This window comes from Achroia grisella, unplaced genomic scaffold (assembly GCF_030625045.1).
Source record: "Achroia grisella isolate CSIRO2021 unplaced genomic scaffold, CSIRO_AGI_Agris_v1 utg4642, whole genome shotgun sequence".
Lineage (NCBI taxonomy): Eukaryota > Metazoa > Arthropoda > Insecta > Lepidoptera > Pyralidae > Achroia > Achroia grisella.
This window is the reverse complement of record NW_026712875.1, coordinates 69,297-97,198: the sequence shown is the minus strand read 5'-3', so window position 1 is coordinate 97,198 and position 27,902 is coordinate 69,297. Positions and strand designations below refer to the sequence as shown.

The 27,902-nt window shown below is 34.7% G+C and overlaps 1 protein-coding gene across 1 annotated transcript; it reads left to right on the top strand.

The window, feature by feature from the left end:
* The first annotated feature begins 385 nt into the window (after positions 1–385).
* Positions 386–26,674, top strand: LOC131845378 (sodium/potassium-transporting ATPase subunit beta-1-like). The gene is made up of 7 exons (XM_059194430.1): positions 386–597; positions 16,308–16,436; positions 18,270–18,386; positions 22,510–22,610; positions 24,699–24,794; positions 25,462–25,618; positions 26,475–26,674. The coding sequence occupies exons 1-7, from the start codon at positions 465–467 to the stop codon at positions 26,624–26,626; spliced, it is 885 nt and encodes a 294-aa protein (XP_059050413.1). The 5' UTR covers positions 386–464; the 3' UTR covers positions 26,627–26,674.
* The last annotated feature ends 1,228 nt before the right edge of the window (positions 26,675–27,902 follow it).

Genomic DNA, 27,902 nt, shown 5'->3' with positions numbered 1-27,902 from the left:
TTTGGTGTATGTACGATATTTATATTCATATGCGCGCCACGCGGACGAAGTCGCTGGTATAGCTAGTATAAAATAAAGTCGCTGTCGCTGTCTGTCCATATCTATGCTTAAATCTATAAAACTACGCAACGGATTTTGACGCGTTTTTTTTAAATAGATAGAGTGATTTTAGGGGAAGGTTTATATATACAATACATGTACACCCGAGCGAAGCCGGGGCGAGTAACTAGTATTATATATTAAAAAAGAATCAAGATAAGTAGAACACACCTTTTGCTAACTACACTATGAGTTGTGTACTCCAAATACACCCCACAATTTTAATCTCCACAGATCCGAGTCACAGATGCGTACGCGCATTCATTCAGTCAGTAATTCAAGAATAACTCGCGAATGCGGACGCATATGCGCACGTCACGTCATTAATAGGTCGTGAAGTTTATTATTACAGTGAAAACTATAAAATGGCCAATTCGAACACAGAGACGGAATGGATCCGCACACCTCCACCGTCTGGACCCCTGTGGCAGAGAATCGCCAAAGTGGTGTACAACCCGACCGATGGGAGTTTTTTCGGCAGAACATCTAAAAGATGGGGTAAGTTCTTATTCAACAAGATTCATCATGCAAAGATGGCTTCATGAAATACAGCCACTGTTACTAGGTCATATTGTAATTTTCTATCTAATAATTAATTTCTAAAATATATCTATCATTTTTTAATCTAAATCTTTAAAAACATACAGGAAAATATTTTTTCTTATTTATAAGTTTATAATTAGGATAAATTACGAAATTATCTATAAACCACGCGTGTATTTATGTTTTCATTACTCTTGAACTCATTGAACAGTGTTTATAAATAATTAATGTTCATAATTAATAAAAAAAAACCTATTAATGCTAAAAAAATCTATATGAAATCTATATGTGAATCATATAAATTAGGAAATAAATAACTAAATTATAGCAATAATTTGTAGAAATCATAACTGTCTTACATTGACATTGGTTACAAACACACGTGTGTAATTTTAACTTATTTTTAGATACTAAACAGTAATTTTTATTATAGCTGTGTTATATTATAATGTTATAATAATTAAACGAATTGAGGGTATCGACAAATCTATTAATTGGAATATCTAATTATTAGATACATGTTCAGTTATGTAACCACTAGCTAAGAGCTAAGAGTCCGTACTTTGTTCGTTCGAATATGATGGACATATTAAATTCGGTTTTACTATTTCATGTATGTATTTCTACTCTAAATATATGTCAAAATCGTTGTTTTCGTCTATCTGTTTCACTATTTACCTCCTCTATACCACGCATCAGTTCACGGCTTTCTCTGACATTTAGAGAATTTCTTCAGGCAGATTCATATGCTTGCTACCTGTGCGTGTGCTTTCAACCGCATGAAATTTATAGCCTATATACTATTCCGATGTATAAGCTATATAACTGTAAAGTTTAATTAAAATGCGTTCAGTAGTTTTTGCGTGAGAGTAACAAACATCCATCTATATATACATCCAGATTCACAAACTTTCTAATTTATATTAGTATGATAGATCTCTGTTATATTACCTACACTATGCACGAGTACGTCGGGAAATAAAAAAAACTGTCTGATATATACAAACAGTCATAGTTATGAATATCCACTCAAGGGCGAGGCGATGGTGAGTTTATAAAACCGAAAGTGTATGTTTGTTATGCTTTCACGCTTCAACCAATCTATAAATTTAGCTTATACGTAATATTTGGGATCGTCAAGGACATACGTTTTTATCTTGTTTAACCGTAGTCATAAGGGGGTTTTATTTTTTTGATGGATGATAATGGAATGGTGACCCCGCCTGAGATAACAGTATACGCAGGCGGGGCACCAGTGGATGGTAAAGATGAACATGAGGTCAGCTCAGTTAATCCATCCATAAGGGCTTAGCAGTTTCTATGTTGAATGTCGCATGCCTAATCCTTGTTAATGTAAATATAATTAAACCAATATTTATTTAAAAGAGCAACACACAAGTTTCTTGCTCGTGCTTCTTGTTATGAATCTGCATTCCGAATGAGCGGTAGAATAAAAAAACTTGACTATTCAAAAGTGCTTATATTAAGTTTATTTGATTAAAGATTATTTCTATTTCATCGTGGCAAATTTACCAGCAATTTATCACCAAGGGAACAGCGTGGAGGTCAACCTGACGTAGGTACGTTAGTCCCTGCTACTTAGTTTACTGTACTGACGAATCCGGTTAACATCCCTGCCCATCGTATAATCCTCCACTGGTGCTCCACCAGCGGAAACTGTTAAAAACTTGTGAACCGTTCCATTATCATAAAAAAAAAATCACAGTGTCGTGTTCACAGTTTTCGTGTTTGCACTTAAAAAATACATACTTTCAATTTTCACCCTTCTATCACCAACCCCTATTTTCAATAGTGAATTTAATTTATATAGCAAAACAACGTTTGCCGGGACAACTAGTAATATATAAATAAATTACATATAAAAGAAATCTATACATATAAATAAAATTGGAGTGTCTGTTTGTAATATTGAAATAACCGTTTTTTACTACATGCATATGAATATAAATACGGTACATACATCAAAATAACATTTTTTACAATTTTTGTCTATCTGTTTGTTCCGGCTAATCTCTGAAATGGCTGGACCGATTTTGACGGGACTTTTTTTGGCAGGTAGGTAATGTAACAAGGAGTAACTTAGGCTACTTTTATTTTAGAAAAATATAGTAAAATTCCACGCGGACGAAGTCGCAGGTACAGCTAGTATACCTATATACAATAAAATATAAATACATAATAGCAACTATGCAATTAAGAATGAGATAATTTTAGTAAGAAAGTACAGCAGAAAGAACATATACTGAGAGAGATAGTCCTATTTCATAGAGTTATTAAAAATGGCTAGTGTAAGTGTAACATAAAACTAAATTTTCCAACGGGTAATAAGGAATTCCGTTAATAATATCAGTTAAATGCGAATATGAACATAGAGCCGTGTACTGCATACTGATGTTTCGTATACAATACGTAATAAATAATACACATGTACTTATTGTGTACTAGCTGTACTCGCGACTTCGTCCGCGTGGAATTTAACTTCATTTTTCTAAAATAAAAGTAGCGTAAGTGACTCCGTATTATATCAGCTACCTGCCAAAAAAAGTCCCGTCAAAATCGGTTCAGCCATTTTTATGAGATTAGCCGGAACAAACAGACAGACAGACAAAAATTGTAAATAATGTTATTTTGGTGTATGTATCGTATTATATTCATATGCATGTAGTAATAAACGGTTATTACAATATTACAAACGGACATTTTAATTTTATTTATATGTATAGATGTTTGTTTTATTGTTGCTATCATACAAACTGGTATGAAAATTATTTTTACTTAGACTCAGTATCATACTGTATAATTGTCATATCTATACATATAAATAAAATTGGAGTGTCTGTTTGTAATATTGAAATAACCGTTTTTTACTACATGCATATGAATATAAATACGGTACATACACCAAAATAACATTTTTTCAATTTTGGTCTGTCGGTCTGTTTGTTCCGGCTAATCTCTGAAATGGCTCGGCCGATTTTGGCGGGTCTTTTTTTGGCAGGTAGCTGATGTAATAAAGAGTAACTTAGGCTACTTTTATTTTAGAAAAATTAAGTTAAATTCCAGGCGGACGAAGTCGCGGCTACAGCTAGTATACAATAAATTTATATATAATAACTTAACAAAACACATATGGACTCTATTTAAAGAAAGCGGCAATTTCGTAGATGACTCATTCCATATATACATTAGCCAAAAGCGTCCGAGTGTCTGTCAGTTTGTTAGGACTAAATCAAGATCGCTGGAAGGCATTGGATACGAGCAGCGCAGGACCGATCGTCGTGGAGATCTTTGGGGGAGGCCGATGTCCAGCAGTGGACGTCTTCCGGGCTGCGATGATGATGATGAAATTTAAATGTCTGTTACCAAAAGTCTGCTGTAGTGACTGCTTAGGTTATACAGTACATCTGCTGAAAATTCTTTTACACTATAATAAGTCTTTACAATATTTTATTTATTTATTTATTATATATTTATTAATGTAAATATATTCATATGGATGTAGTAAAATACGGTTATTTCAATATTACAAACAGACACTCCAATTTTATTTATATGTATAGATGTATATGCAATTACAAAAAAATAATTATATGACTATTCAAAAGCGCTTATATTAAGTTTATTTGCCGTCGGTGGTCTAGCGGTTTAGCACTCCGCTTTACTTCCGATGGTCGCGGGTTCGATTCCTTGCATGGCACAAACATTTATATTTATGAGTTAGATAGTTTGTATCAGTCTGGGTGTTTTCTATATATAGTATGTTTGTATTTACTAAATATTTATATCAGTTATCTAGTACCCATAACAGAAACTCTGCTTACCTTGGGACTATAATTATTAAGTTTTTTTTAATAAGGACTATTTTTATTTCTCATTAAAAATAGAATAAACTTAGGTTTATTTATGATACGTACGAGAGTGATGAAAGGAATATAAAAATATAATCATCTCGCGTAGGTATACCTGTATCACAGTATATATATATTGTTTAAATAAACAAATCAGTCAGCTGGTATTATTGTACCTATTTTTATGATAAATGATAACACTGTGACATTGTTCAGCGAACTGCTGAGTCGATACTGTCTACTAATTTTATTTACCTACTGCTTTTCTACTGTTATTATAAAAGGTGTGATAAAAGTGTCAAAATTCTGTTAATCATCTACACATATAAATAAAATTGGAGTGTCTGATTGTAATATTGAAATAACAGTTTTTTACTACATGTATATGAATATAAATACGGTACATACACCGAAACTTGTCTTATGACAAGAAGGATTTAGCACAATCACTTACTATATTTAAAAATTCACTAAAATCTCATTATCTCTCTCCCTCTATAACTGAACTATAACTAAATTTTCATTTTGTTCTCATCTCATATGTAGTATATGTATGTATATAATATGTATTAGTGTGTAAGTTTATTTATTTATACTTATAAAATGTATGTGTATCTATATGTGTATTATAAATATGTTCTCTACTGTGTGCCTTCTACCTTCTCTATGTAAATAGTATCTGTCAATACCAGGTTGTCTGTAAGAAATTGCTGTTAGTTATAAGACCGCCTTTTGTATAACTTTTTATCATTTTTTTTTATTGTTCTTTGTTTGTCTGTGCGCAATAAAGAATTATTATTATTATTATTGATGAGATGAGATATGTAAGTCAAGAGTGACGGACATAGGCCGAAGAATTGAGAGACTGAAGTGGCAATGGGCAGGGCACATAGCGAGTAGGACAGAAGTCCTGGACTGGCGACCGCGGACCGGAAGACGCAGCGTGGGAAGGCGTCCAGCAAGGACCGCCGATCTGGTCAAGATCGCTGGAAGGCGATGGATGCGAGCGCCGGACCGATCGTCGTGTAGATCTTTGGAGGAGGCCTTTGTTCAGCAGTGGACGATGTTGTGGATGATGATGATGAGACAGTTTTCCTAATGAGCGGTAGTTTAAAAGAAGGAACTACGACTATTGAAAAGTGCTTAAATAAAGTTTATTTCAATAAATGATTGTCTATTTTAAACAACGAAGTTTATCGAACATATTTGGCGTCATGGTCATGTATTTTATATGTAGACCCCAAAATCCGTGAATTAAAACCTGGCATCACATCAAAAAACTTTGTGTGTACATTTATTTCTGAACTCTTCGATGGATAACGTCAATCACAAACCAATACAGCCCGGCCTGGCGGCGGCAGACTCGTATCGTAGGAATATGCTAATGTATGTTTTCAAATAAACTCAGTATAAGCACTTTTAAATAGTCATATAATTTTATTTCTGTTCTACCGCTCAATAACGACCTCGGTGGTATAGTAGTTCAGCACACTGCTTTACAGCCGATGGTCGCGGGTTCGAATCCTCGGACGGCAGAAACTTTTGTATTTATGACGATGATTGTTTGTATCAGTCTGGGTGTTTTCTATATAGGATATAATATGTATGTATTTCCGAAAAAATATATATCTATGTATTTGTGTGAGTTATCTAGTACCTATAACACAAGCTTAACTTGGGTCTAGAAGGCGCTGTGTGATTTAAAAAAAAAATTGTATGTACCTGTTTTTATATCATTAAGTAATAGTTAAGACTTCATTACATAGTATAAAACAAAGTCGCTGTCGCTGTCTGTCCGTCCCTATGTATGCTAAAATCTTTAAAACTACGCAACGGTTTTGAAGCGGTTTTTTTAATTGATAGAGTGATTCTAGAGGAAGGTTTATATATATATATATAACATGTACACCCGTGCGAAGCCAGGGCGAGTAGCTAGTTAAAGATATAAACTTCTTGGCACTTTGGCTGTGAGCTTATATTGTATTAATGATATAAATAAATTCGAAAGCAAATTCGTCACTGGAATGCAACTACCGTAATTAGCCTAAGTAACTCTGGAATAATGCAACTTTAGTTAGTCATTTGGTTTTTTATGCAAGTTGGATGCGTCTATCGGAACTAGCTTACTCTGGAATAATGCATCTTTTAAACAATGAATTAATATTACCGCTAAAAAGAATCCATTTATCGTATATCCTCAGTTTCAAGACACTCTCCTTGATGTGAAGCCAAATTTCGAGGTCCTTAGCGTTGATATATCCAGTGACGTTCAGTTTTGCGGTCATTTGGAGGACAAGGCTAAAATAGCCTCAAAAAAGCTTGGTTCACGGCGGCCTATCGCTTGCAATTATACAAGACACAGATCCGGCCGCACATGGAATACTGTTCTCATCTCTGGGCGGGAGCACCATAATACCAGCCTACTAAACTACTTCCATTTGACCGCATTCAGAACCGAGCAGCCAGAATCATTGGTAATCAACGTCTATGTGACAGACTCAACCCATTGGCTTTGCGGCGTGATATTGCATCTCTGTGCATTTTCTACCGCATATATCACGGGGAGTGTTCTGAGGAATTGTTCGGATTAATACCAGCTGCTGTTTCACCACCGTACCACCCGCCAGAAACTGAAATACCATCCTGATCATCTGGATGAATGGCGGTCTTCCACAGTGCGGTTTTCTAGAAACTTTTTGCCTCGCACAACCACATTGTGGATGTGGTGTAGCAGTGATATTTCCGAACCGATACGATATTGAAACCTTCAAGAAAAGAGCTTATTCCTTTTTAAAAGGCCGACAACGTATAAATTGCAATTCCCCTGGTGTTGCGGGTGCTCATGGGCGGCGGTAATCACTTACCATCAGGTGAGCCGCATGCTCGTTTGTCCCCTGTGTTATAATTTAAAAAAAAATATATCAAATCCGTCTAGTGGTTATGGAGTTTATTATGATAAACTCCGGCCCTTCTGAAATATTATCCATCTCCCTCTTTCTAAAGATATTGTCATACAAGCTGTGATTTTTTAATGTTTCTTTATTTAACAAACTAGTTTTAATATTAATACTCATGATTTGTAAAGCAAATGGTTCGCCCTTGAGAACACAAAGAACTACGACAGTAGTACAGGGGAATGGGTGAACGGAATGGAGTCTTTTGTGATGAGATTCAATGCTCATTCAGTGTCCTGAAAAGAATTAATACTCGGCATGTTCCGGTCCAAAGGATTTGGAATAATGAACAAAGCCGGTCGTTTAAGTATACTACAGGGGTTTATTGAGTTACTTTGTGTAACCGTATGTATCTTTAGGTATATGTGATGGATTGAATAAATCAATGATCTTGTGGATAAAGATATAATAGGTTTCGGGGCACCAGGTACATAGGATGAGTGGATTTATACATTAATGACACTTTCTAATCGATTTAGTAATTATATATATTCTATTATATAAAGAAATAAAATATTTTAGAAATTAAAATATTTTTAATAAATTCAGAAAGACAGATCTATATCACTTTTTACAATAATCTGAGGAACGAACTATCAAAATTTTATAATACACTAACTGTCCCGGCAAACGTTGTTTTGCCTTAAAATAAAAAAAAATTAGGGGTGGACTACACCTAGCGTTTAGGGGGATGAAAAATAGATGTTTGCCGATTCTCAGACCTACTCAATACGCTCACAAAATTTCATGAGAATCGGTCAAGCCGTTTCGGAGGAGTATGGGAACTTAAAAAAATGTGACACGAGAATTTTATATATAAGATTACTTTTCAAATATAAAAAGTGAAACTAAAGAGGTTTCACAACAGTATAATTGATCTTGTTACACTAAAGTCGATATTCGCAACCCAGTTTTTTAGTAAATTGCTACACATGTTTCTGTTTTAAATAAATAAAATAAAAATCGTGAAGGCACACTTTATAAAGTTAATAATAACAATTGAGTGTGTATGGATGAACATGAATGTTGAGATGGATGTGTGGTGTGACAAGAATGGATAAGATAGAGAATGAATACACTAGAGGAAGTATGAAAGAGGTGCCGGTGCCGGAGAGGTTGAAGAGTAATCGTCTATCGTGGTATGGGCATGTATTGCGTAGGAATTAACATAATATTTTAAGGAAGGTGTTACATATCAATGTAAATGATAGATATTTTGTAAATTGGGCGATATATGTCAAGTGACGCAGACGAAGTTGCGTGGGTCACCTAGTATATTAATCTTTTCGTTCGCCATTTTCGCTTGGCAACATTGTTAGTACCGAATTGATCATTTCATGCTACATTGGTCACATTCAATTCGCTCTGGGTACGTATTGTAGATAATTTTAGTACGTACAGCAATATCATAAGAAGCTGGTTAAGATTCAAGATTCAAGATTCTTTATTTGTAAAACATGCGTGATTACATAAGGAGATGATATACATATAGAAGGAATTTGTCCGGCATGTTTAGCCTGGATGGCATACAATATATTTAAATGCTACAATAAAATAATAAATTTAAATGTTAAACAATAATAAAAAAGAATGATGTCATAATAATACAAAAACTACAACTTAAGTATATGTACAATAATATAAAACTAAAATTATTTCGTCAAATTTATCATCTAAAAAATTCGATATACTATAATAACATTTGTCAATCAACAACCTCTTTAATTTATTTTTAAATACATTATTGGTAACTTATTATATACATAATATACTGTCATGCATAAGCTTTGTCGTAGATTTTTTAATACATACATTTAATTCACTGATATAGTGAGAGAGTAGTAGTAGCAGAGTACTGATTAGTCTTCAAAATCTATGGAATAGTGTACTTCATCCGTCATACTCGTGAACGAGTGCTGCTTGTAGGGATTTAATCTTATTTAGTTACTCAACCAGTTGGTTGTATATTTAGTATTTTTCTATTTGAGTATTTAATTGAATTAGTGCTAATTGGTAGTAGGCGCCATTTAGATCCAAATTAAGCTAGCTGAAGCTTGTGTTATGGGTACTAGAAATCTGATATATATTTTTCGTAAATACATGCATATTATACATATGTATATGTACATAGGAAACACCCAGACCGATACAAACAATCATACGTTTGTACCATACGAGGAACCGAACCCGCGACCATTGGAAGTAAGGCGGTATGCTAAACCGCTAGACCACCGTGACAAAATGTTTGTAATTAACTGATGATGTCCCGTTTAGATGCGAAACACGTGTTGCAATATGTGTATACATAGATATCCATATGTATCGATATCTATTCCGGAATTTGACCTTAATATACAATATACATATTCCATTGAAATAAAGGTCGTAACGCTTCCAGTAGCGGTGGTTCAGTTTTCGCACTGAATATTATACTTGTGCACGACGCATCTCCTTAGACTTTTATTGTATTTTTTATATATATTTACAATCCATATTCTATTGTTCTATTATTTGTCAAATTTGAAATATCTAGACACGCGGCAGCGTGTCAAGCCGAGTTTCAAGTAAACTGGCTTGCAGCACCGTGTGTATATTTACACGAACCATTTGGAGCCACTTTTGACCCCCTCATAACTCAAAAACTCTTTCACACAAACCTGTCAAATTTGGTTCATATATTGAGATTTGTGAGATAAATATGTGTTCCAAATTTCATAAACATATCTCAAACGGTTATTTAGATATTAATGTCCAAAAATCGTCATTTTTATCACTGATCAACTATAGATCAAAATTATAACCCACTTCCAGATGACCTAGGAAGTTCAAATTTGGTATGCAGATAGGTAATTAGGTGAATATAAAGGAAAAAATCTGAAACTGGTAAATTGTTATCATTTTACTACAATTTTTCACTTTAATTGATTCTATTTCAACTTATACTGGACGTATACTAAAATTCTATGAAAACGTCGATAGCCACCAATTGACATTGATCCCTGGCGAAAAATCTCATCTTGTACTGGACCGAAAGTAATATTGTATGAAAACGTCGATCATTACCAATTTACGTTGACCCCTTCACATCAGTGTTGATAACTAGCAAACTTCAAATATTGCATTGAGCGGTAAACACTAGTTGCTATAATTTAGATTCTGTCTAAAATATACTCGTACTTATAACTAGGAGTATAGTCGAATTTCGTATTTATTATGTTATTAACTGAGATTTGGTATTAATTATTGTTTCAATATTTAGCGCACATCGATAGTGTAAAATCATTATTTTTATAAATAATTATTAAATAATAGGCATTTCGGTATAGGGCGTCGCGGCGGCGCTGTGTGGGAGCGGTGCGATAAAACTCAATGTTTTGTTTCTGGATATCTAACCTATAAGTTTGCGATTTATGCTACGAAATTTATAGCTTTCTTAAATTATACTTATATATTTGTGATTATATTATTATTACATTATTTTAGTAAATACGTATGGTATAGACAATAGTTTAAACCAAAAATTAATAACAATTTTAGTATAGTTATAAGTAGGAATGTACAGTTAACTCGAGAATGAGAACTTATTGGTAACAAATTGTTTTCTTGAGAATTCAATAGATAACAGTCAATTTGTTACATAATCGTCTTTACGAACTATAACGTGTCAATAACAAGTTTCAGATATTAAATAATGTATATGTTGACAGGGAACAATTCCGTATTTGCTTAACATATGCTATTACTATCCACAAATCACAAGGCCTTAGTTTTGGCAGTCCTCTTCTCAACATAGCCTCCTCTATATTTAATAAAGGGCAGGTTTACGTTGGACTCTTCAGAGTTAAAACCTTAGATGGAGTACGTCTTAACAATTTTGATCCAAGTCACGAGAGCTCTATTGTAGAGTACAACCATCTGTGGACGTTATACCGCCCCGATTTGCCCAAAAATTCCTGATACTGAATTGGAATTGCACTTGAACATTTAAAAGTTACAAGAAAATATAGAAAATAACACAAAAAAAAGACAATTATACCCCGTAAATATACGAAAATACAGTAATTTATCAAAAATAATTTGGTATTAATTTAGTTATAAATAAGTACCTCGTATAATTTATGTACAAAAAGTAATGATATCCCATCAAAAACATAAATGTGAAATGATAGCCGAGTTTAATATTATGATATATGCCTTGATTGTTGACTTCTATGACAAAAGAGATGAGATCTAAATGGGTGCCAAGTTCAATGGTCTGTCCTGAAATGTATTTATAACAATATAAAATATCATTTCTTCTTATAACTTAGGATAATATACTGTAGCCTAAGGTCTAACTTGGCTAGTTTTCATATACGAAATATACTGTAGCCTTCGCAAGTTCTAAACATGTTACTTGTCGGTTCCTATTTTAATATTAATAGTAACTAGCAATCGAAAGTAATAATTGGTATATGAGAACTGGCCAAGTTAGACCTTAGGCTACAGTATATTATCCTAAGTTATAAGAAGAAATGATATTTTATATTGTTATAAATACATTTCAGGACAGACCATTGAACTTGGCACCCATTTAGATCTCATCTCTTTTGTCATAGAAGTCAACAATCAAGGCATATATCATAATATTAAACTCGGCTATCATTTCACATTTATGTTTTTGATGGGATATGTATTTACCTTCAGCGACCGTAGTTTCTCTTAGAACTAAAATTAAAATATATTAAAAATACAGTCCTTAAGAAACATCACTAATTAAAAATACTAGCTGTACGCGCGACTTCGTCCGCGTGGAATTTAACTTTATTTCTAAAATAGAAGTAGCCAAAGTTACTCCTTATTATATCAGCTATTTGCCAATAAAAGTACCGTTAAAATCGGCCCAGCCATTTCAGATATTACCCGGAACAAACAGAGAGACAGACAAAAATTGTAAATAATGTTATTTTAGTGTATGTACCGTATTTATATTCATATGCATGTAGTAAAAAACGGTTATTTCAATATTACAAACAGACACTCAAATTTTATTTATATGTATAGATATTCCATTGAAATAGGGAAGGTCGTAACGCTTTCAGTATCGGTGGTCAAGTTTCCGTATTGAATTTTTTTTATATGATAATGAAATGATTCACCCGCCTGCGCTAACGGTTTACGCTGGCGGGGCACCAGTGGAGGATGATAAAACGAATATGAGGTCAAATCAGTTAGACCATCGTGACACCCGCCTGCGCTAACGGTTTACGCTGGCGGGGCACCAGTGGAGGATGATAAAACGAATATGAGGTCAAATCAGTTAGCCCATCGTGACACCCGCCTGCCCTAACGGTTCACGCTGGCGGGGTACCAGTGGAGGATGTTAATATAAGCATGAGGGCAGGTCAGTTAGCCCATCGTGACAAATTCACCTGGACTTTATCACGATGGTAGAGTAGGTAGAGAAAGTTGCAGATATAGTGTTATTTGCGGATGATACTTCGTTAGTGTTTAAAATTGGTCGCCAATGTAATCAATTAGACGATGTAAATTATGCTATCTCTGCTATACTAAATTGGTTCACATGTAATAATCTATTATTGAACTCCAACAAAACTAAGTGCATTAAATTCACGCTGCCTAATGTAAAACAAGTAAATACGCAGCTATTGCTTAATGATGAAATAGTAAATTTTGTTAATGATACAGTTTTTTTAGGAATAACAGTGGACTCGAAGTTACAATGGGGGCCCCATATTTCAAAATTAGCCAGTAGACTTAGTTCTGCTGCTTATGCAATTAGAAGGATAAGGCAATTAACAGACGTGGCGACGGCAAAACTTGTATATTTTAGTTATTTCCATAGCATTATGTCATATGGCATACTGCTATGGGGTAAAGCTGCCGATATAAATACTATATTTATTTTACAAAAGAGAGCCATACGTTCTATTTATGGTATGGGTTCTAGAGAGTCATTACGTCAATGCTTTAAACAATCAAATATCCTCACCGTTGCCTCACAGTACATTTATGAAAATATTATGTATACAAGGAAAAACTTAGATAGTTTCAAGAAACTTAAAGACTGTACAAGTAGAAACTTACGCAATAAAAATAAGCTAATTTTACCTAAATGCCGTCTACACAAAGTTAGTAATTCATTTTATGGTAATTGCGTAAGATTCTATAATAAACTGCCAGAGTCTACGCTAAATCTTACAGAGAGGCAATTCAAATCTTATATTAAACAAATGTTATGTAAAAAAGCCTATTATAAGATAGATGAATTTATAGATGATAGCAATATATAGCAAGAATAAGTTTATTTGCGGACAATGTTATAATTTTAATTTTCATACTGCTTTCTTGATATATGATAGCGTAGCGGCTTTTGTATTGATTGCCGCATGCATCCTTATGTAAAGTGCGAATACTGTAACTACCATATAGTAATTTTTATAGCTGTGACGTGGTCGTGTGGAATGAGTAGTCATGCTCACTAAAATGTCCAGACATGTGGCGGCGTGGTGGGCCGGGTCAATGGGCTCCCTAAAATATGGTCGAGCGCAGTGATGGCTGGCTCATCCGTCATACTCGTGAACGAGTGCTGCTTGTAGGGACTGGTCTGCTCTTATCACTACGACTGATTTAATCTTATTGCATATTTATATTTGACCCAAAAATTAGTGCTTGTTGGTAGTTTGTATTCACACGTTTCGACTTGTAAATGTAAACTTACAAGGATTATTTAAAAGAGCAACACACAAGTTTCTTGCTCGTTCTTCTTGTGATGAGACAGCTTTCCGAACGAGTGGTAGATAAAAAACAAATTGTTATGACTATTCAAAAGTGCTTAAATTAAGTTTATTTGAATAAATGATTTTCTATTCTATTCTATTCTATTCTATGGTATCCACGGTAAATGAGAAATGAAGAGTCCACTTTACTAACAATCCTCGAATCTCTCGAATCCTCGGGAAATGTTAGTAATGTGGACTCATGACAGGTTGACCTCCATGCGGTTCCTCGAAACCATCCTGATGAACTGTCACGATGGGCTAACTGATTTGACCTCATATTCGTTTTATCATCCTCCACTGGTGCCCCGCCAGCGTAGACCGTTAGGGCAGGCGGGTGTCACGAGGGGCTAACTGATTTGACCTCATATTCGTTTTATCATCCTCCACTGGTGCCCCGCCAGCGTAGACCGTTAGGGCAGGCGGGTGTCACGAGGGGCTAACTGATTTGACCTCATATTCATTTTATCATCCTCCACTGGTGCCCCGCCAGCGTAGACCGTTAGGGCAGGCGGGGTCACGATGGGCTAACTGATTTGACCTCATATTCGTTTTATCATCCTCCACTGGTGCCCCGCCAGCGTAAACCGTTAGGGCAGGCGGGTGTCACGATGTGCTAACTGATTTGACCTCATATTCGTTTTATCATCCTCCACTGGTGCCCCGCCAGCGTAAACCGTTAGGGCAGGCGGGTGCACCATTCCATTGTCAACCATAAAAAAATCCCCTTCCCCTCACTGAATATTTGTGGTCTCACACATGGTAATAGGATCGAAATTAAACAAACTATGTAATTGTTTAGTAAGACATACAATTTCCGTACTGTGGGCACAAAATAAAAGAAGGCAAGACTTCCATCCGAAAACTATGCGTGAAACATTTTATTTTGAGAGAGGTTAATACACTTTATACTTTTGTAAATTATTTTTATCTGACACAGATTTAGCTGTGACCGTCTCTTCACTTCAGTTTATGTTAGCTGCGATCGTACTGTACACACATACATACATAATAACATTAACATTACGTATCTACTTTATCACTAACTAGCAGTTCCCGCGACTTCGTCCGCGTCGATATTAACTTTATTTTTTTAAAATAATAGTAGCTAATAGTAAGTTACTCCTTATTACATCAGCTACCTACGAAAAAAGTCCCGTCAAAATCGGTCTAGCCATTTTAGAGACTAGCCGGAACAAACAGACAGACAAAAATGGTAAAAAATGTTATTTACATACACCAAAATAACATTTTCTACAATTTTTGTCTATATGTCTGTCTGTTTGTTCCGGCTATTCACTGAAATGGCTGGACCGATTTTGACGGGACTCTTTTTGGCAAGTAGCTGATGTAATAAGGAGTAACTTAGGTTACTTTTATTTTATAAAAAGTCGCTAATTAACTTTTTTGTTAATTTCCACGCCGAGGAAGTCGCAGGTCCAGCTTGTATTATAAATATGATAGTGTGTCTGGCTGTCTGTTTGCAGATATTGTACATGGTTTTTTTTAAATATATTTATTACTACCTACCTACCTACCTATCTTTATTAAATACATTTATTTTTATACAATGACTCGCTAAACTGAACAGTTTTGTTGGCAAGATATAATAAATATAAGATATAATTTTATGGATGACTAACTGTTGCCCGCGACTTCGCCTGCGTGGAATTTACTCCCTAACTCCTAACACTCCTAAGTTACTCCTTATTAAATCACCTACCTGCCAACAACAGACAGAGAGACTGTTATTTTGGTGTATGTACCGTATTTATATTCATATGCATGTAGTAAGAGACGGTTATTTCAATATTACAAACAGACACTCCAATTTTATTCATATGTATATTACATGTACACCCGTGCGAAGCCGGGGCGAGTTGCTAGTTATTTATATAAAAAAACATCTATTCAAAAGACCAAAATACAAGTTTCTTGCTCATTCTTCTTGTGACGAGTCTGCGTTCCGAATGAGTGGTAGTATAAAAAATATGACTATTCAAAAGTGCTTGTATTGAGTTTATTTGAATAACTATTATTTCTATTTTTTTTATAATGTGCAGGTATCGTGATAACGTTTTACCTGGTGTTCTACGCTGTGCTGGCTGCAATGTTCGCTCTGTGCATGGGCGGGCTGTTCCTCAGTCTGGACTTCAGCAGGCCCTCATACACTCTGCACAGTTCACTCATAGGTAAACACTAGAATTTCCAGCCGAGGTTTAACCAAACTGGCAACACTAGGCTTCCAAATAGGGTTGCCAGTCGTCTTTAGTATATATTAACGGCCTATACCACCCTATCATGTAATCATATGACGGTCGTAATACCACTCAAGTGTTACCATTTCGGACGACTAAGATGTAATGCCTCCATCCTATAATTCCACTGCTTTATCTGACCTTTCAATTGAAACACATGTTACAAAACAAATTGCTTGACGTTTGAAATAAGTTAATAATAAATAGAAACTTATCAAATCCGGGACAATTGTAGGACAGTGTTTGGTTGGCCGTAGTAAAAATAATCTTGCTTTTTTATTCCGAAAAGTGTTGCGGGATAATTATACGATGTTGTTGGTAGAGACGATGTATATTGCAGATGATAATAGACAGACAATATGTATATAGAAATAATGATCTTATATACTAAATGACAATAGGAAAATGTAAGGTGGGGCGACACAGTTCAGACACGGCAGTGCTTATCAGATGACAATATTGAATTTGTCTTACTAGCCATATTACATTGCAATCATTATTTTGATATATCTAGGTAACTGTGTCCCATAATAATCGAAAAGGAAAATGCCATTTATTCTCAAATACATATTTTTATTACATAGGTATCTATGTACGTATTAACGCCAGTTATAATTTTTTTTTTATTTATGGATGATAATGGAATGATGCACCCGCCTGCGCTAACGATTTACGCTGGCGGGGCACCAGTGGAGGATGATAAGATGAGCATGAGGTCAGGTTAGTTAGCCCATCGTGACAAATTCACTAGGAATTTATCACGATAGTTTCCAGGGAGAACCGCGTGGAGGTCGACCTGACATGGTACATTGCTAGTAGTGGGGTCATGAGTCCACATTACTAACAATCTTCTCTTTCCCCACTGCCAGTTATAATTTTAAAATACAATTTAGTACAGGCCGCGTCGTTCGTTGTTAGTATATTTTGTTACAAAACTAGTAGGTTTTCAGAATTTGGGACAACAAGGTCTAATTACTGGACATGGAACAAGACGCAAAATTTCGGGACAATCCCGGATTACCCGACCGTCTGGTCACCCTATTTCGAAGCTATATCTAAACTCTATTTAATGCCTGATGCCTAGTTCAGAGGCGAAACGTGTGGCAATACGAGTGTAGATTCAATAACGGTCGGAATTTGATCACTATTAGAGAAGTTTGTAACGGTAGTCGAGTTTCCGCACTGAATATTTATGCTATGATCTCACATATGCTAATTGTAGGGGAATTAAATAAAATAATGTAATATACTACTAGCTCTCCCGGCAAACGTTGTTTTGCCATATAAATTAAAATCGCTATTAAAAAATAGGGGTTGATGCTAGAAGGGTGAAAATATAGGGTTGTATGTATTTATCAATCCTAAATAATAATAAAATATGTCGAAAAAATAAATAAAATATATTTAGGGGTTTCGTACCCCACGAGAATTTTATATATAAGACTAGCTGTCCCGGCAAACGTTGTTTTGCCATATAAATTAATAACGCTATAAAAAAATAGATGATAGAAGGGTGAAAATCTAGGATTGTATGTATATTTGTATGTTCTATCATAAAAAAATAGAAATTAAAAATTTTGTCTAAAAAATAAAAAACTAAATTGTACACAATGTGCAAATCAAATTTGTAATCGGTTCAGTAGTTTAGGAGTCCATCGCGGACAAACAACGTGAGGTGTAATTTTTATATATAAAGATATACAAATCTATGTACATAAAAAAATCAATATCTTTGTTTTCATCTGATTAAGTTTCTAATAATTTCAGGGGCTAATCCGGGATTAACGTACCGACCTCGTGGTCAGGAAGGCACCGTGGTGGAGTACAGTGTTGAGGCAAACTCCTCTGACGTGTATACAAGTCAGCTCGATGAGATCTTAGAGGGTACGTATATTTATGTTTTTTTATGGATGATAATGATGCACCCTCCTGCGCTATTGATTTACGCTGGCAGGGCGCCAGTCGAGAATAATAAGATGAGCATGAGGTCAGGTGAGTGAATCACCTGATGAAGAATAATAAGGAAGTAAAAAAGTCGTAGCTATTTTAGACGCCTCAGAGGTTTTTCTTATGGATGACAATAGAATGGTGCACCCGCCTGCGCTAACGGTTTAAGCTGGCGGTACACCAGTGGAGGATGATAAGATGAGCATGAGGTCAGGTCAGTTAGCCCATCGTGACAAATTCACCAAGAATTTATCACGATGGTTTCAGGGGGAACTGCGTAGAGGTCATCCTGACATGGTACATTGCTAGCAATAAGACCACCAGTCTACACTACTAACTAACTACCTTTCTCCCCGTATAACTGTTGATTACTACCAGTCCGCCCCGGCTTCGTACGGGCCCAATATTTAACATTTAAACTGGTCGACACGTAATGTATGTAATTGGGTAATGAATGATTAATATAATGTTTATAATAGAAATAGAAATAATCTTTATTCAAATAAACTTAATATAAGCACTTTTGAATAGCCAAGTTTTTTTATTCTGCCGCTTATTCGGAAAACAGATTCATCACAAGAAGAATAAGTAAGAAACTTGTGTGTTACTCTTTTAAATAAATATTGATTTACTTATATTTAATTAACAACAAGGATTAGGCATGCGACAATCAACATAGAAACCGCTACGCACTTAATCTCTGTTCAATCAGATAACACTGTCAGCGCTATGAATTTTAAGTTAGATATTTTCTACGAAAACATTTTTATCATTTGTAAATTCTTCAATTTTATAATAAGCTTTTTTACAAAGAAAATATTTTATGACACATTTGAATTTTTTTCTGGCAATTTGACTATAGACTCTGGGAGTTTGTTGTAAAACTGTAAAAATGTATATAACATTAGTTTAGAAGATATTCGATTACTATAAAAATATTCATTTATTTATATATATATTCTTTTACACACAAAAATATATTTATAGCGGACTTAATGCTTGATGGCATTCTCTACCAGTCAACCGTCGCGTTGATCAGAGATAAATAAGATTGTTGTGAATTAACCAGGAGCGGATCGTGAATTTGTGGGGACCCTGGACTAAATTTACTTAGGGGCCTATCTAGTTATATTAGTCAAGGGATAATATACCCCCTCCGAGCGATCCCCGCCCAATTCAAACGGGAATCGATATTACGGCCTACTCCGAAGTTCGAAACCCCAGCGGTGCCCTCAGACTAAAGTCGTATCCGTCAGGCGGGAGTTGGCCTTCAGCCGCTCCATAAGCTCCGCCTTCCTTTGGTTTGGAGTGCCATCTGCACTCGCCTTCTATCGTCCGGTTAAGCTGTAAAGGCCAGCTGCGGCCAACAGCATTAGAGTAATCTGAAACAAGAAAAAAAAGGGGATAATATACCTTTCTAACAGTGAAATAAATTTTCAAATCTATATAAATACTAGCTACTCGCCCGGCTTCGGCCGGGGGTACATGTATTATTATGGAAGATAAGTGATTTTTTTTAAATTTATTTATGAGTATTACATATATACAATTTATTTTTACAATTATCGCCAAACAGCTTTGCAGCATGTTGGATAAGGACACTCATTTTTACTTATACTAGGTACTTAATTTACAATTTAACTAAATTTACAATATAGAACTTATACTAATGCATTTTATCGAGTAACCATCTTTAGAGTTAAGTAATGTGTAATCAATCAAATAAAACTTGATGTACATATCTGTATCATGAGATACATTTGTAACAGGGGTTTCAAGTTAATAATTTTCTTTCAATCTTCCAGATCATTATTTGCAATTAATTGCGAAATTTGGGGGTTTTACAACGTAAATAGTAGAAATTCGGTAAAAAATAAAATCGTACGTCACGTACGCTAAGCATGGTCAAATACGGTTCTAAGTGGTCCATATTAACAAGCCGTTAAAGTTGCACCCATCTTCCAAACATCCTGTATAACTCAACTTAATAATTGTATTATATCAAATCTTAATAAGAAATCAATATGTTTACTTCTGACACACTACACCTATTGATTTCGAAGGTCGCCTTATATGCTTTGGCAACCCTGATTCGTAGGGTTGCCAACAATACGAGAAGTCTCGTATATTACGATACGAGATTTTTGGTGTTATAAAAACATTTTCGTCCTCACACACGAGTGTAGGAGATTTTAACTTATTTATTTATCTATCATGATAAATTCCTGGTTTATTTGTCACGATGGGCTAACTGACCTGACCTCATGTTCTTATCATCCTCCACTGGTGCCCCGCCAGCGTAAACCGTTAGTGCAGGAGGGTGCACCATTCCTTTATTATCCTTTTAAAAAGCAGTTGTTTTCAAATTTATAGTATTATCTGCCGCTTCTTTTGTGGCGACATCCTTTTGGCCTATTTTTTTATCCTGTGTCTGTGTTCCATTTTTTTTTAAAGGAGATTAGTGAGTCAATATTTCAAAAATAATAATCCAAGACAATTCACACAGCGCCATCTAGTCCCAAGTTAAGCAGAGCTTGTGTTATGGGTACTAGATAAGTGATATTTTTTGTAGATGCATAGATATTTTTTTTTAACTTCATGCATAATATACAAGAAAACACCAAAACCAACAATCATAGTCATGAATACAAATGTTTGTACCGTGCGAGTAATCGAAACCGCGATCATCGGAAGCAAAGCGGTCTGCTAAATCGCTAGAACACCAAGGCTGTCAGTAACTTTTTTTAATTTTTTTTTTAATAATGCTTTATTCATGACCATGGATACAAGTCCTTCAGTCGAAAACATTTTTATATAATGAATTGAATACAAAACATAAGAAATAAACTATTATTGTCAGTAACTAATGTTATAATGTTGGCACCCCTGTAATTAATAATCAATATTTATTGAAAAAGGAGGTTAGAGAGTCTATACACGAAATGTTTAACTAACATTTAAATGTTGGTAACCCTGCACGCTATGCTACCGTATACTCTGATATCAAGTTACATATACTGAGAAGCAATTGTTTAATACTTTAAGATCACAGGCAGACTCTAATGTTGTCGAATTTCCATGAAATATATATATGTATGTGCTAAGTACTGATCAACTCATTTTATTACGCTTTAGAATTTGACACTGCCCTTATAAGAATGAAACTGAAATGGACTCTATGTAACAAATTGTACTGTTGAAATTTTATTCTAAACTAACAGTTACCCGCGACATGTTTTGTTATATATTATATGTGGTTATGTTTCAGATGACATACCGTCTCGTACTGTAGATGTAGTGCTGCTCTCTGTCATATTTTATCTTCCAAATTTTCCAAATAAAAATGTTCAATAGGGTGTCACCAGTGTGGTTATGGTTGGCGTGTTGATATACAGAAGGAGTGATATTAATAAAAGATTGAATATATGACGGTGTATATAATATCAGAATTAAAAATAACAAATAATAATTAATTTAACAACTCATTTAGATCAGTAATTTGCAAGCGAATTAATTTGACATTTCGACAATATACTTTTTATTAAATGTGTTTGTGTTATATGGCTAGTTTATGCAAGGAGGTTGGTAGCCTACATATATATGTATTAGTAATGGCAATATATTAGTAATGGGAGCTGATGATCATACTGCTAGCAATGTACCATGTTGGTTGACTCACTCGATTCCCCCTGGAAACCATCATGATAAATTCTTGGTGAATTTGTCACGATGGGCTAACTGACCTGACATCATGCTCTTCTTGTCATACTGCACTGGTACCTCGCCGGTGGAGTATGATAAGAACTTCAGTTCACCATTCCATTATCATCTAAAAAAAATATAATACATACTTGCTATCAAATGGCAACAACGTACTTGCAATTCCCCTGGTGTTGCGGGTGCTCATGGGCGGCGGTAATCACTTACCATCAGGTGAGCCGCATGCTCGTTTGTCCTCTGTGTTATAAAAAAAAATGGACCGACAGCTTGTTTGCCATTTACATAAAAAACATGGCTTCATATTAGTTGTCCATGGTTATATACGAACTTCCGGTTTCAGCGTACGCGCATGAGGTATGGAGGGGAGGCATCACAGAATGTACCAGTGAAGATAACTTCGGATTTCCATTCTCGCCGTGCATTTTTATCAAACTGAACAAGGTAAAGTTACTTTGACAATAGCTGCCTTTACACGTGCTCTTTCACGTGCGAATCGGCTTTCACATAGGAAACTGCGTGTAAATGTAGACAAAGGGAATGACAATTCACGCGCTGCCTGTGAACTTTTACTTCCTACTTTATTTTTAACTTACTTATTACTTTACCTTTACGCCTGTATTCCCGCGTATTTTACTCGTGCGTGCTTTAATGCCTTTTTCAAATAATTAATTATTATTGCTAAACGGTAGACATCCGTCTAAGTAAAAACATAATTATAGAGTTTAATAAATCTTAAACTTGTCTCTGGAATACAAAACCTGTGAAATAAAAAAAAATTGTGATAGGACATGAAAAGTAAAAACATAATTCTGGAGTTTTCAATAAATATTAAACATGTCTCTGGATTATGAATATGTGAAATAAAAAAAAATTGTGATAGGACATGAAAAGTAAAAACATAATTATAGAGTTTTTAATCAATCTTAAACTTGTCTCTGGAGTATGTACTCTGTGAAATGAAAAAAAAAATAGTGATATGACATGAAAAGTAAAAACATAATTATAGAGTTTTTAATCAATCTTAAACTTGTATCTGGAATATGAAATCTGTGAAATAAAAAAAAATTGTGATAGGACATGAAAAGTAAAAACATAATTCTAGAGTTTTCAATAAATCTTAAACTTGTCTCTGGAATATGAAAACTGTGAAATAAAAATAATGGCCATATAACATGAAACATACGTTAAGTACAATCCCTCACATTTGCGCGCGCTGTCTTTCCCGCGCTAAATCGCGCACGCTGCTGAAAGAGCATGTCATCTAAATGCTAATTAAGAGCTTAAACATTTTATAAATATTTTTTTCCATATAAACTATAAAAAGTTCTCTTATTCTGATGTTTAAGCTATATTAACGTAAAGTTTCATCAAAATCCGTTCACTAGTTTTTGCGTGAAAGAGTAACAAACATCTATATATACTCACAAACTTTCGGGTTTATAATATTAGTAAAAGTTATTAACATTTTTGTGATCGTATCTTTAATTTCTTTCGTTTATTCCTTTTAACTTATATTATTATTTTCTTATCTTGTTCCTTTAAACTAATTGTTGTTATATCTTTTTATACAGTGGAACTATTACAATCTAAATTGATTGTTTATAAAATTTACACTGTTTTGCACTAATGTTTCCCATTTAATTCCAATCCAACCGCGTAATAACTAACATGTTACGTGATCGTTATTTGTCGCCAACACGACGCAACGTCGGTCGCACGTGCCGGTTGCACCCCTGCATTCAGCTAAAAATAACAGAATAACCCTAATAAATTTGTCATTACAATATACACAAAGCAGTACCACGCTGCTGGTTTGGAACGTTTCTTATGTAAGATGGAATGATAAACAAATCGACGGCATTTAATGGTAAGTGAAAACTGTTGTCTATGTATATGAACAGCACTACGGACATTATTGTTATGTCACACCAGTGCTGCTCATGTGTTGCTATTCTAGAGGAAAAAAATGTCATACCTCCCTACTGTATACCCAAAATATGTCGTAGAAAATGCGTTACTCTTTTCTAGAAGAGTTGCGTAATTTACGGGTGGCCCCTATGGCACAATCAGATGGACAGTCAGATTCTTTCGCATTCAAGTTACGTACATAATCATATTACAGCGTTGAAACTTTATGTCTTGTTTTAATGTCATTGTACTATGTACTATATATGTATATCACACTTTTTCAAGTCTCTTTCTGTTTAATGTGTAATGTGAATGGATGGGCTCTATATGGTAGCACCAAAAGATAGGCAGTTAGTTTGTTTGTCATTCCTATCTTACTAACATATAAACGCGAAAATTTGTGAGTTCCGATGGATGAATGTATGGATATTTCTTCTCTTTCACGCAAAAACTACTCTATAGATATTAATTAGACTTTACAATAATATAGTTTATACATCAGAATGACACATAAGCTACAAATTTCCCGCGGTCGAAACAGGGTACACAGTTTTACATATATAATAATTTTGCAGTGTTGAATCTTTACAATTCAATGTTAATTTACACACTTTTTGGCAGATATTCGATTGGGTGCCAGAATACTATGATGATGTCAACAACCTCCCTGCTGACATGCCCGATGCGCTCCAGGACTACATCAAAACTACCGACAAGGTTTGATTGATTTTGTTAAACTATATTTTTTTGTTACACTACGATAGTGGCGAACACTTACCCTACTGTGGTGGCAAACAAGTATACGACCCATCAGATAGTAAAAAAATATCATTTGTTAGCATCTGTTAAGCTAAAACTCATTTGAGATTAGCGTGTATAAGTGCAGTACCAAATATACAGAATTAGCATGCTCAAGTGTATTAATAAATATATATTTTTTTTATATCCCGATAAAAATGAATAAAATGGCTAGAAATGTTAGTTAATGTACGAAAATAACACAGATCTTGTACAATATTATATGGGTATATATTCTAGTAATGTATAGTTTCCGATGGGCTACAAAAGGTTTACCATAGATAAACTGCAAGAAGTTGTCTCCCTATTTCGTCAGGTACCCTAGTCTCACCTATTTTAGTCGCCGACCTGAGCCGCTAAACCTTGTGAGCTGTGTTTCGGATGTAGGATGCAGTTTTGGCAGTGATATTGCAGGAGGCATGACATCTTACTCCTCTGGAATCATACGATATTCCAGGTTCCTGATATCGCGAGTGTCACAACAATCCGTAGTGGTGGTCATCTCTCATATATGCGACGGTTACCGTTTACCATCAAATGTTCTCTCAGCTTTTTTGCCATTCAAAATATTAACAATCTGTGACAGCTCAAGCAAGTATGGGTGTCTTGCGCTGAAGAAGGGAGCAATACAAATTCTTCTAGAATTCAGTACCCGTGGGGCATGGCGCTATTGGGCAGGTACCCATTTCAGAACGTGGGGGACCATCCGAGTCCGATACTGGCTGTCACATTCACGCCACCAGGTAAGTTTTGAATAGATAGATATATAATATACGACGGCCTCGGTGGTCTAGCGATTTAGCACACCGCCTTCTTCCGATGGTCGCGGGTTCGATTCCTTGCACGGCACAAACATTTGTATTCATGAGTATGATTGTTTGTATCGGTCTGGGTGTTTTCTATGTGTAATATATATTAATAACATTAATTATTTTAATTACATTGTTATTTAAATAATGTAATTAAAATATTGTAATGGGGAAAACTGTGTTGTTACAGCCTATACTGTAAATATGTACTATATATATATATATATATATATATATATAAATGACGTATTGGAGTAACTTGAAACAGTCATGCTCGCTATAAAGTTGAAACTTGTAACGGCGTGGTGGGCCAAGTTAATGTGCTCCCTCTAATATGGTTGAGTGCAATGATGGCTGGCTTATTCGTCATACACGTGAAAGGGTGCTTGTGGGGACTGATCTGTCGGGTTACGAACACTGATTAGTTTATTTGCTTTTGCAATAGCATATGCTGGTGGTCACTCTATTTTCCCAAATTTGAAAAAAGAAAAAATGAATATGTATTATTTTAAATACATACAACATTTATGTGAAAAGAATATAAGCTGAGATTCTTGTCAGTTCTTCTCATCTCGAAATCATTCTGAAATGACTGTAGATTTGACATATCATAAGAGTCTGTAATAGACCTACATGAATAAAAATATTTATTTTGACCTGATCTCATGCTCATCTTATCACGCCCCACTAGTGCCCCGCCGGTGAACCAGTACATTGTCATCCATTTAAAAATATTCATCATTACAATTCTAAGACGATAAATCACATAATTCAATTATAATTGTTTCAGTGAACACTCCATTTACAGTTCGATGTAGGGCGTGGGCCAAAAATATAGTGTACAACAAAAGTATAAAAGAAGCCTCCGGGTACACTCGCATCCAATTACACATACACGATACAAATCCCGCCACGGAGAATCCAGAAGAAAATACCACCTAATGTACCTGTAATTCCTAATTAGTAAATTTTAGTACTAACTGAAATCTGTACATATATATTTAAAAATGTAAATGATCGCCGTGTGTACATGAAAGGTATACGAGAAAAAATATTATTAGCTGCCTTTACACGATACATTCATTCATGCGCGCTCACTAGCGCGTGAAATTTAGCGCGTGAATTCCAGCGCGCGCAAACGTGAGTGATTGTATTTTACTATTTTCTGTGTTCACTAATTAGCGCCTAATAGCGCGTATGTTTCATGTTATTTCATTTTCTTTTAAAAAAATATTTTATACTAGCTGTACCGCGGTTTTACCTACATGAAATTTATAGCCTATAAGTTATTCTGATGTATAAGCTATATTACTGTGAAGTTTTATCAGAATCCGTTAAGTAGTTTTTGCGTGAAAGAGTACTAAACTTTCACGTTTATAATGTTAGTAAGATTCCACAGATTTTATATCCCACAGACAATTAAAGATTTATAAATAAAAAAATTATACCTTTGGTCAATAGTTAGATATCCGCCATTTTTCAAACACATTTAATTCTTTAAAAAAGGCAGACTATAAATCTACAATTATGCCTTTGGTCAATAGTTAGATATCCGCCATTTTGCAAACACATTTAATTATTTAAAAAAGGCAGACAATAAATCTACAATTATGCCTTTGGTCAATAGTTAGATATCCGCCATTTTGCAATGACATTTAATTATTTAAAAAAGGCGCTAAACATTCACGATTGTTGTACGCGGGAATGCGCTAACTGTTTGCGCACGTGGTTTTTCCCGTTTTCTTTGTCTATATTTACATGCACATTATTTCCTGTGTGAAAGCCTATTCACGTAAAGACCGTACGTATAAAGGCAGTTATTGGGTGAGTACATCCACGTATTATTAACAATAATTTTATTGTGGATAATATATTTATTTCTTTCAACGTATTGACTAGGTTACACTAGCCGTGATCATATAATGGGAAACGATATTTGTTAATGTTGTCTGTTTGATATATTAATGTCTGTTAGTCGGTGCTTTTGTGTGCACTACACTCGGAAACGGCTTCTCCGTTTCAGGTGTGATTACCACGTAGTGTATTGTGATGAACTTCACTTAAAATGTAATGTTTAAAATAGAAATAATCTTTATTCAAATAAACTGAATACAAGCACTTTTGTATAGTCATATTTTTGTTTCTATCACTCATTCGGAACGCAGATTCATCACAAGAAGAATGAGCAAGAAACTTGTTTATTAATCTTATGAATATG

Excerpts from the sequence above, each read along its gene's own strand:
- LOC131845378 (XM_059194430.1), top strand. The coding sequence starts at position 465 with ATGGCCAATTCGAACACAGAGACGGAATGGATCCGCACACCTCCACCG. Across the intron at positions 22,611-24,698 it reads TTTTTATCAAACTGAACAAG|ATATTCGATTGGGTGCCAGA; the intron begins GTAAAGTTACTT and ends ACTTTTTGGCAG. Across the intron at positions 24,795-25,461 it reads ACATCAAAACTACCGACAAG|CTCAAGCAAGTATGGGTGTC; the intron begins GTTTGATTGATT and ends AATCTGTGACAG.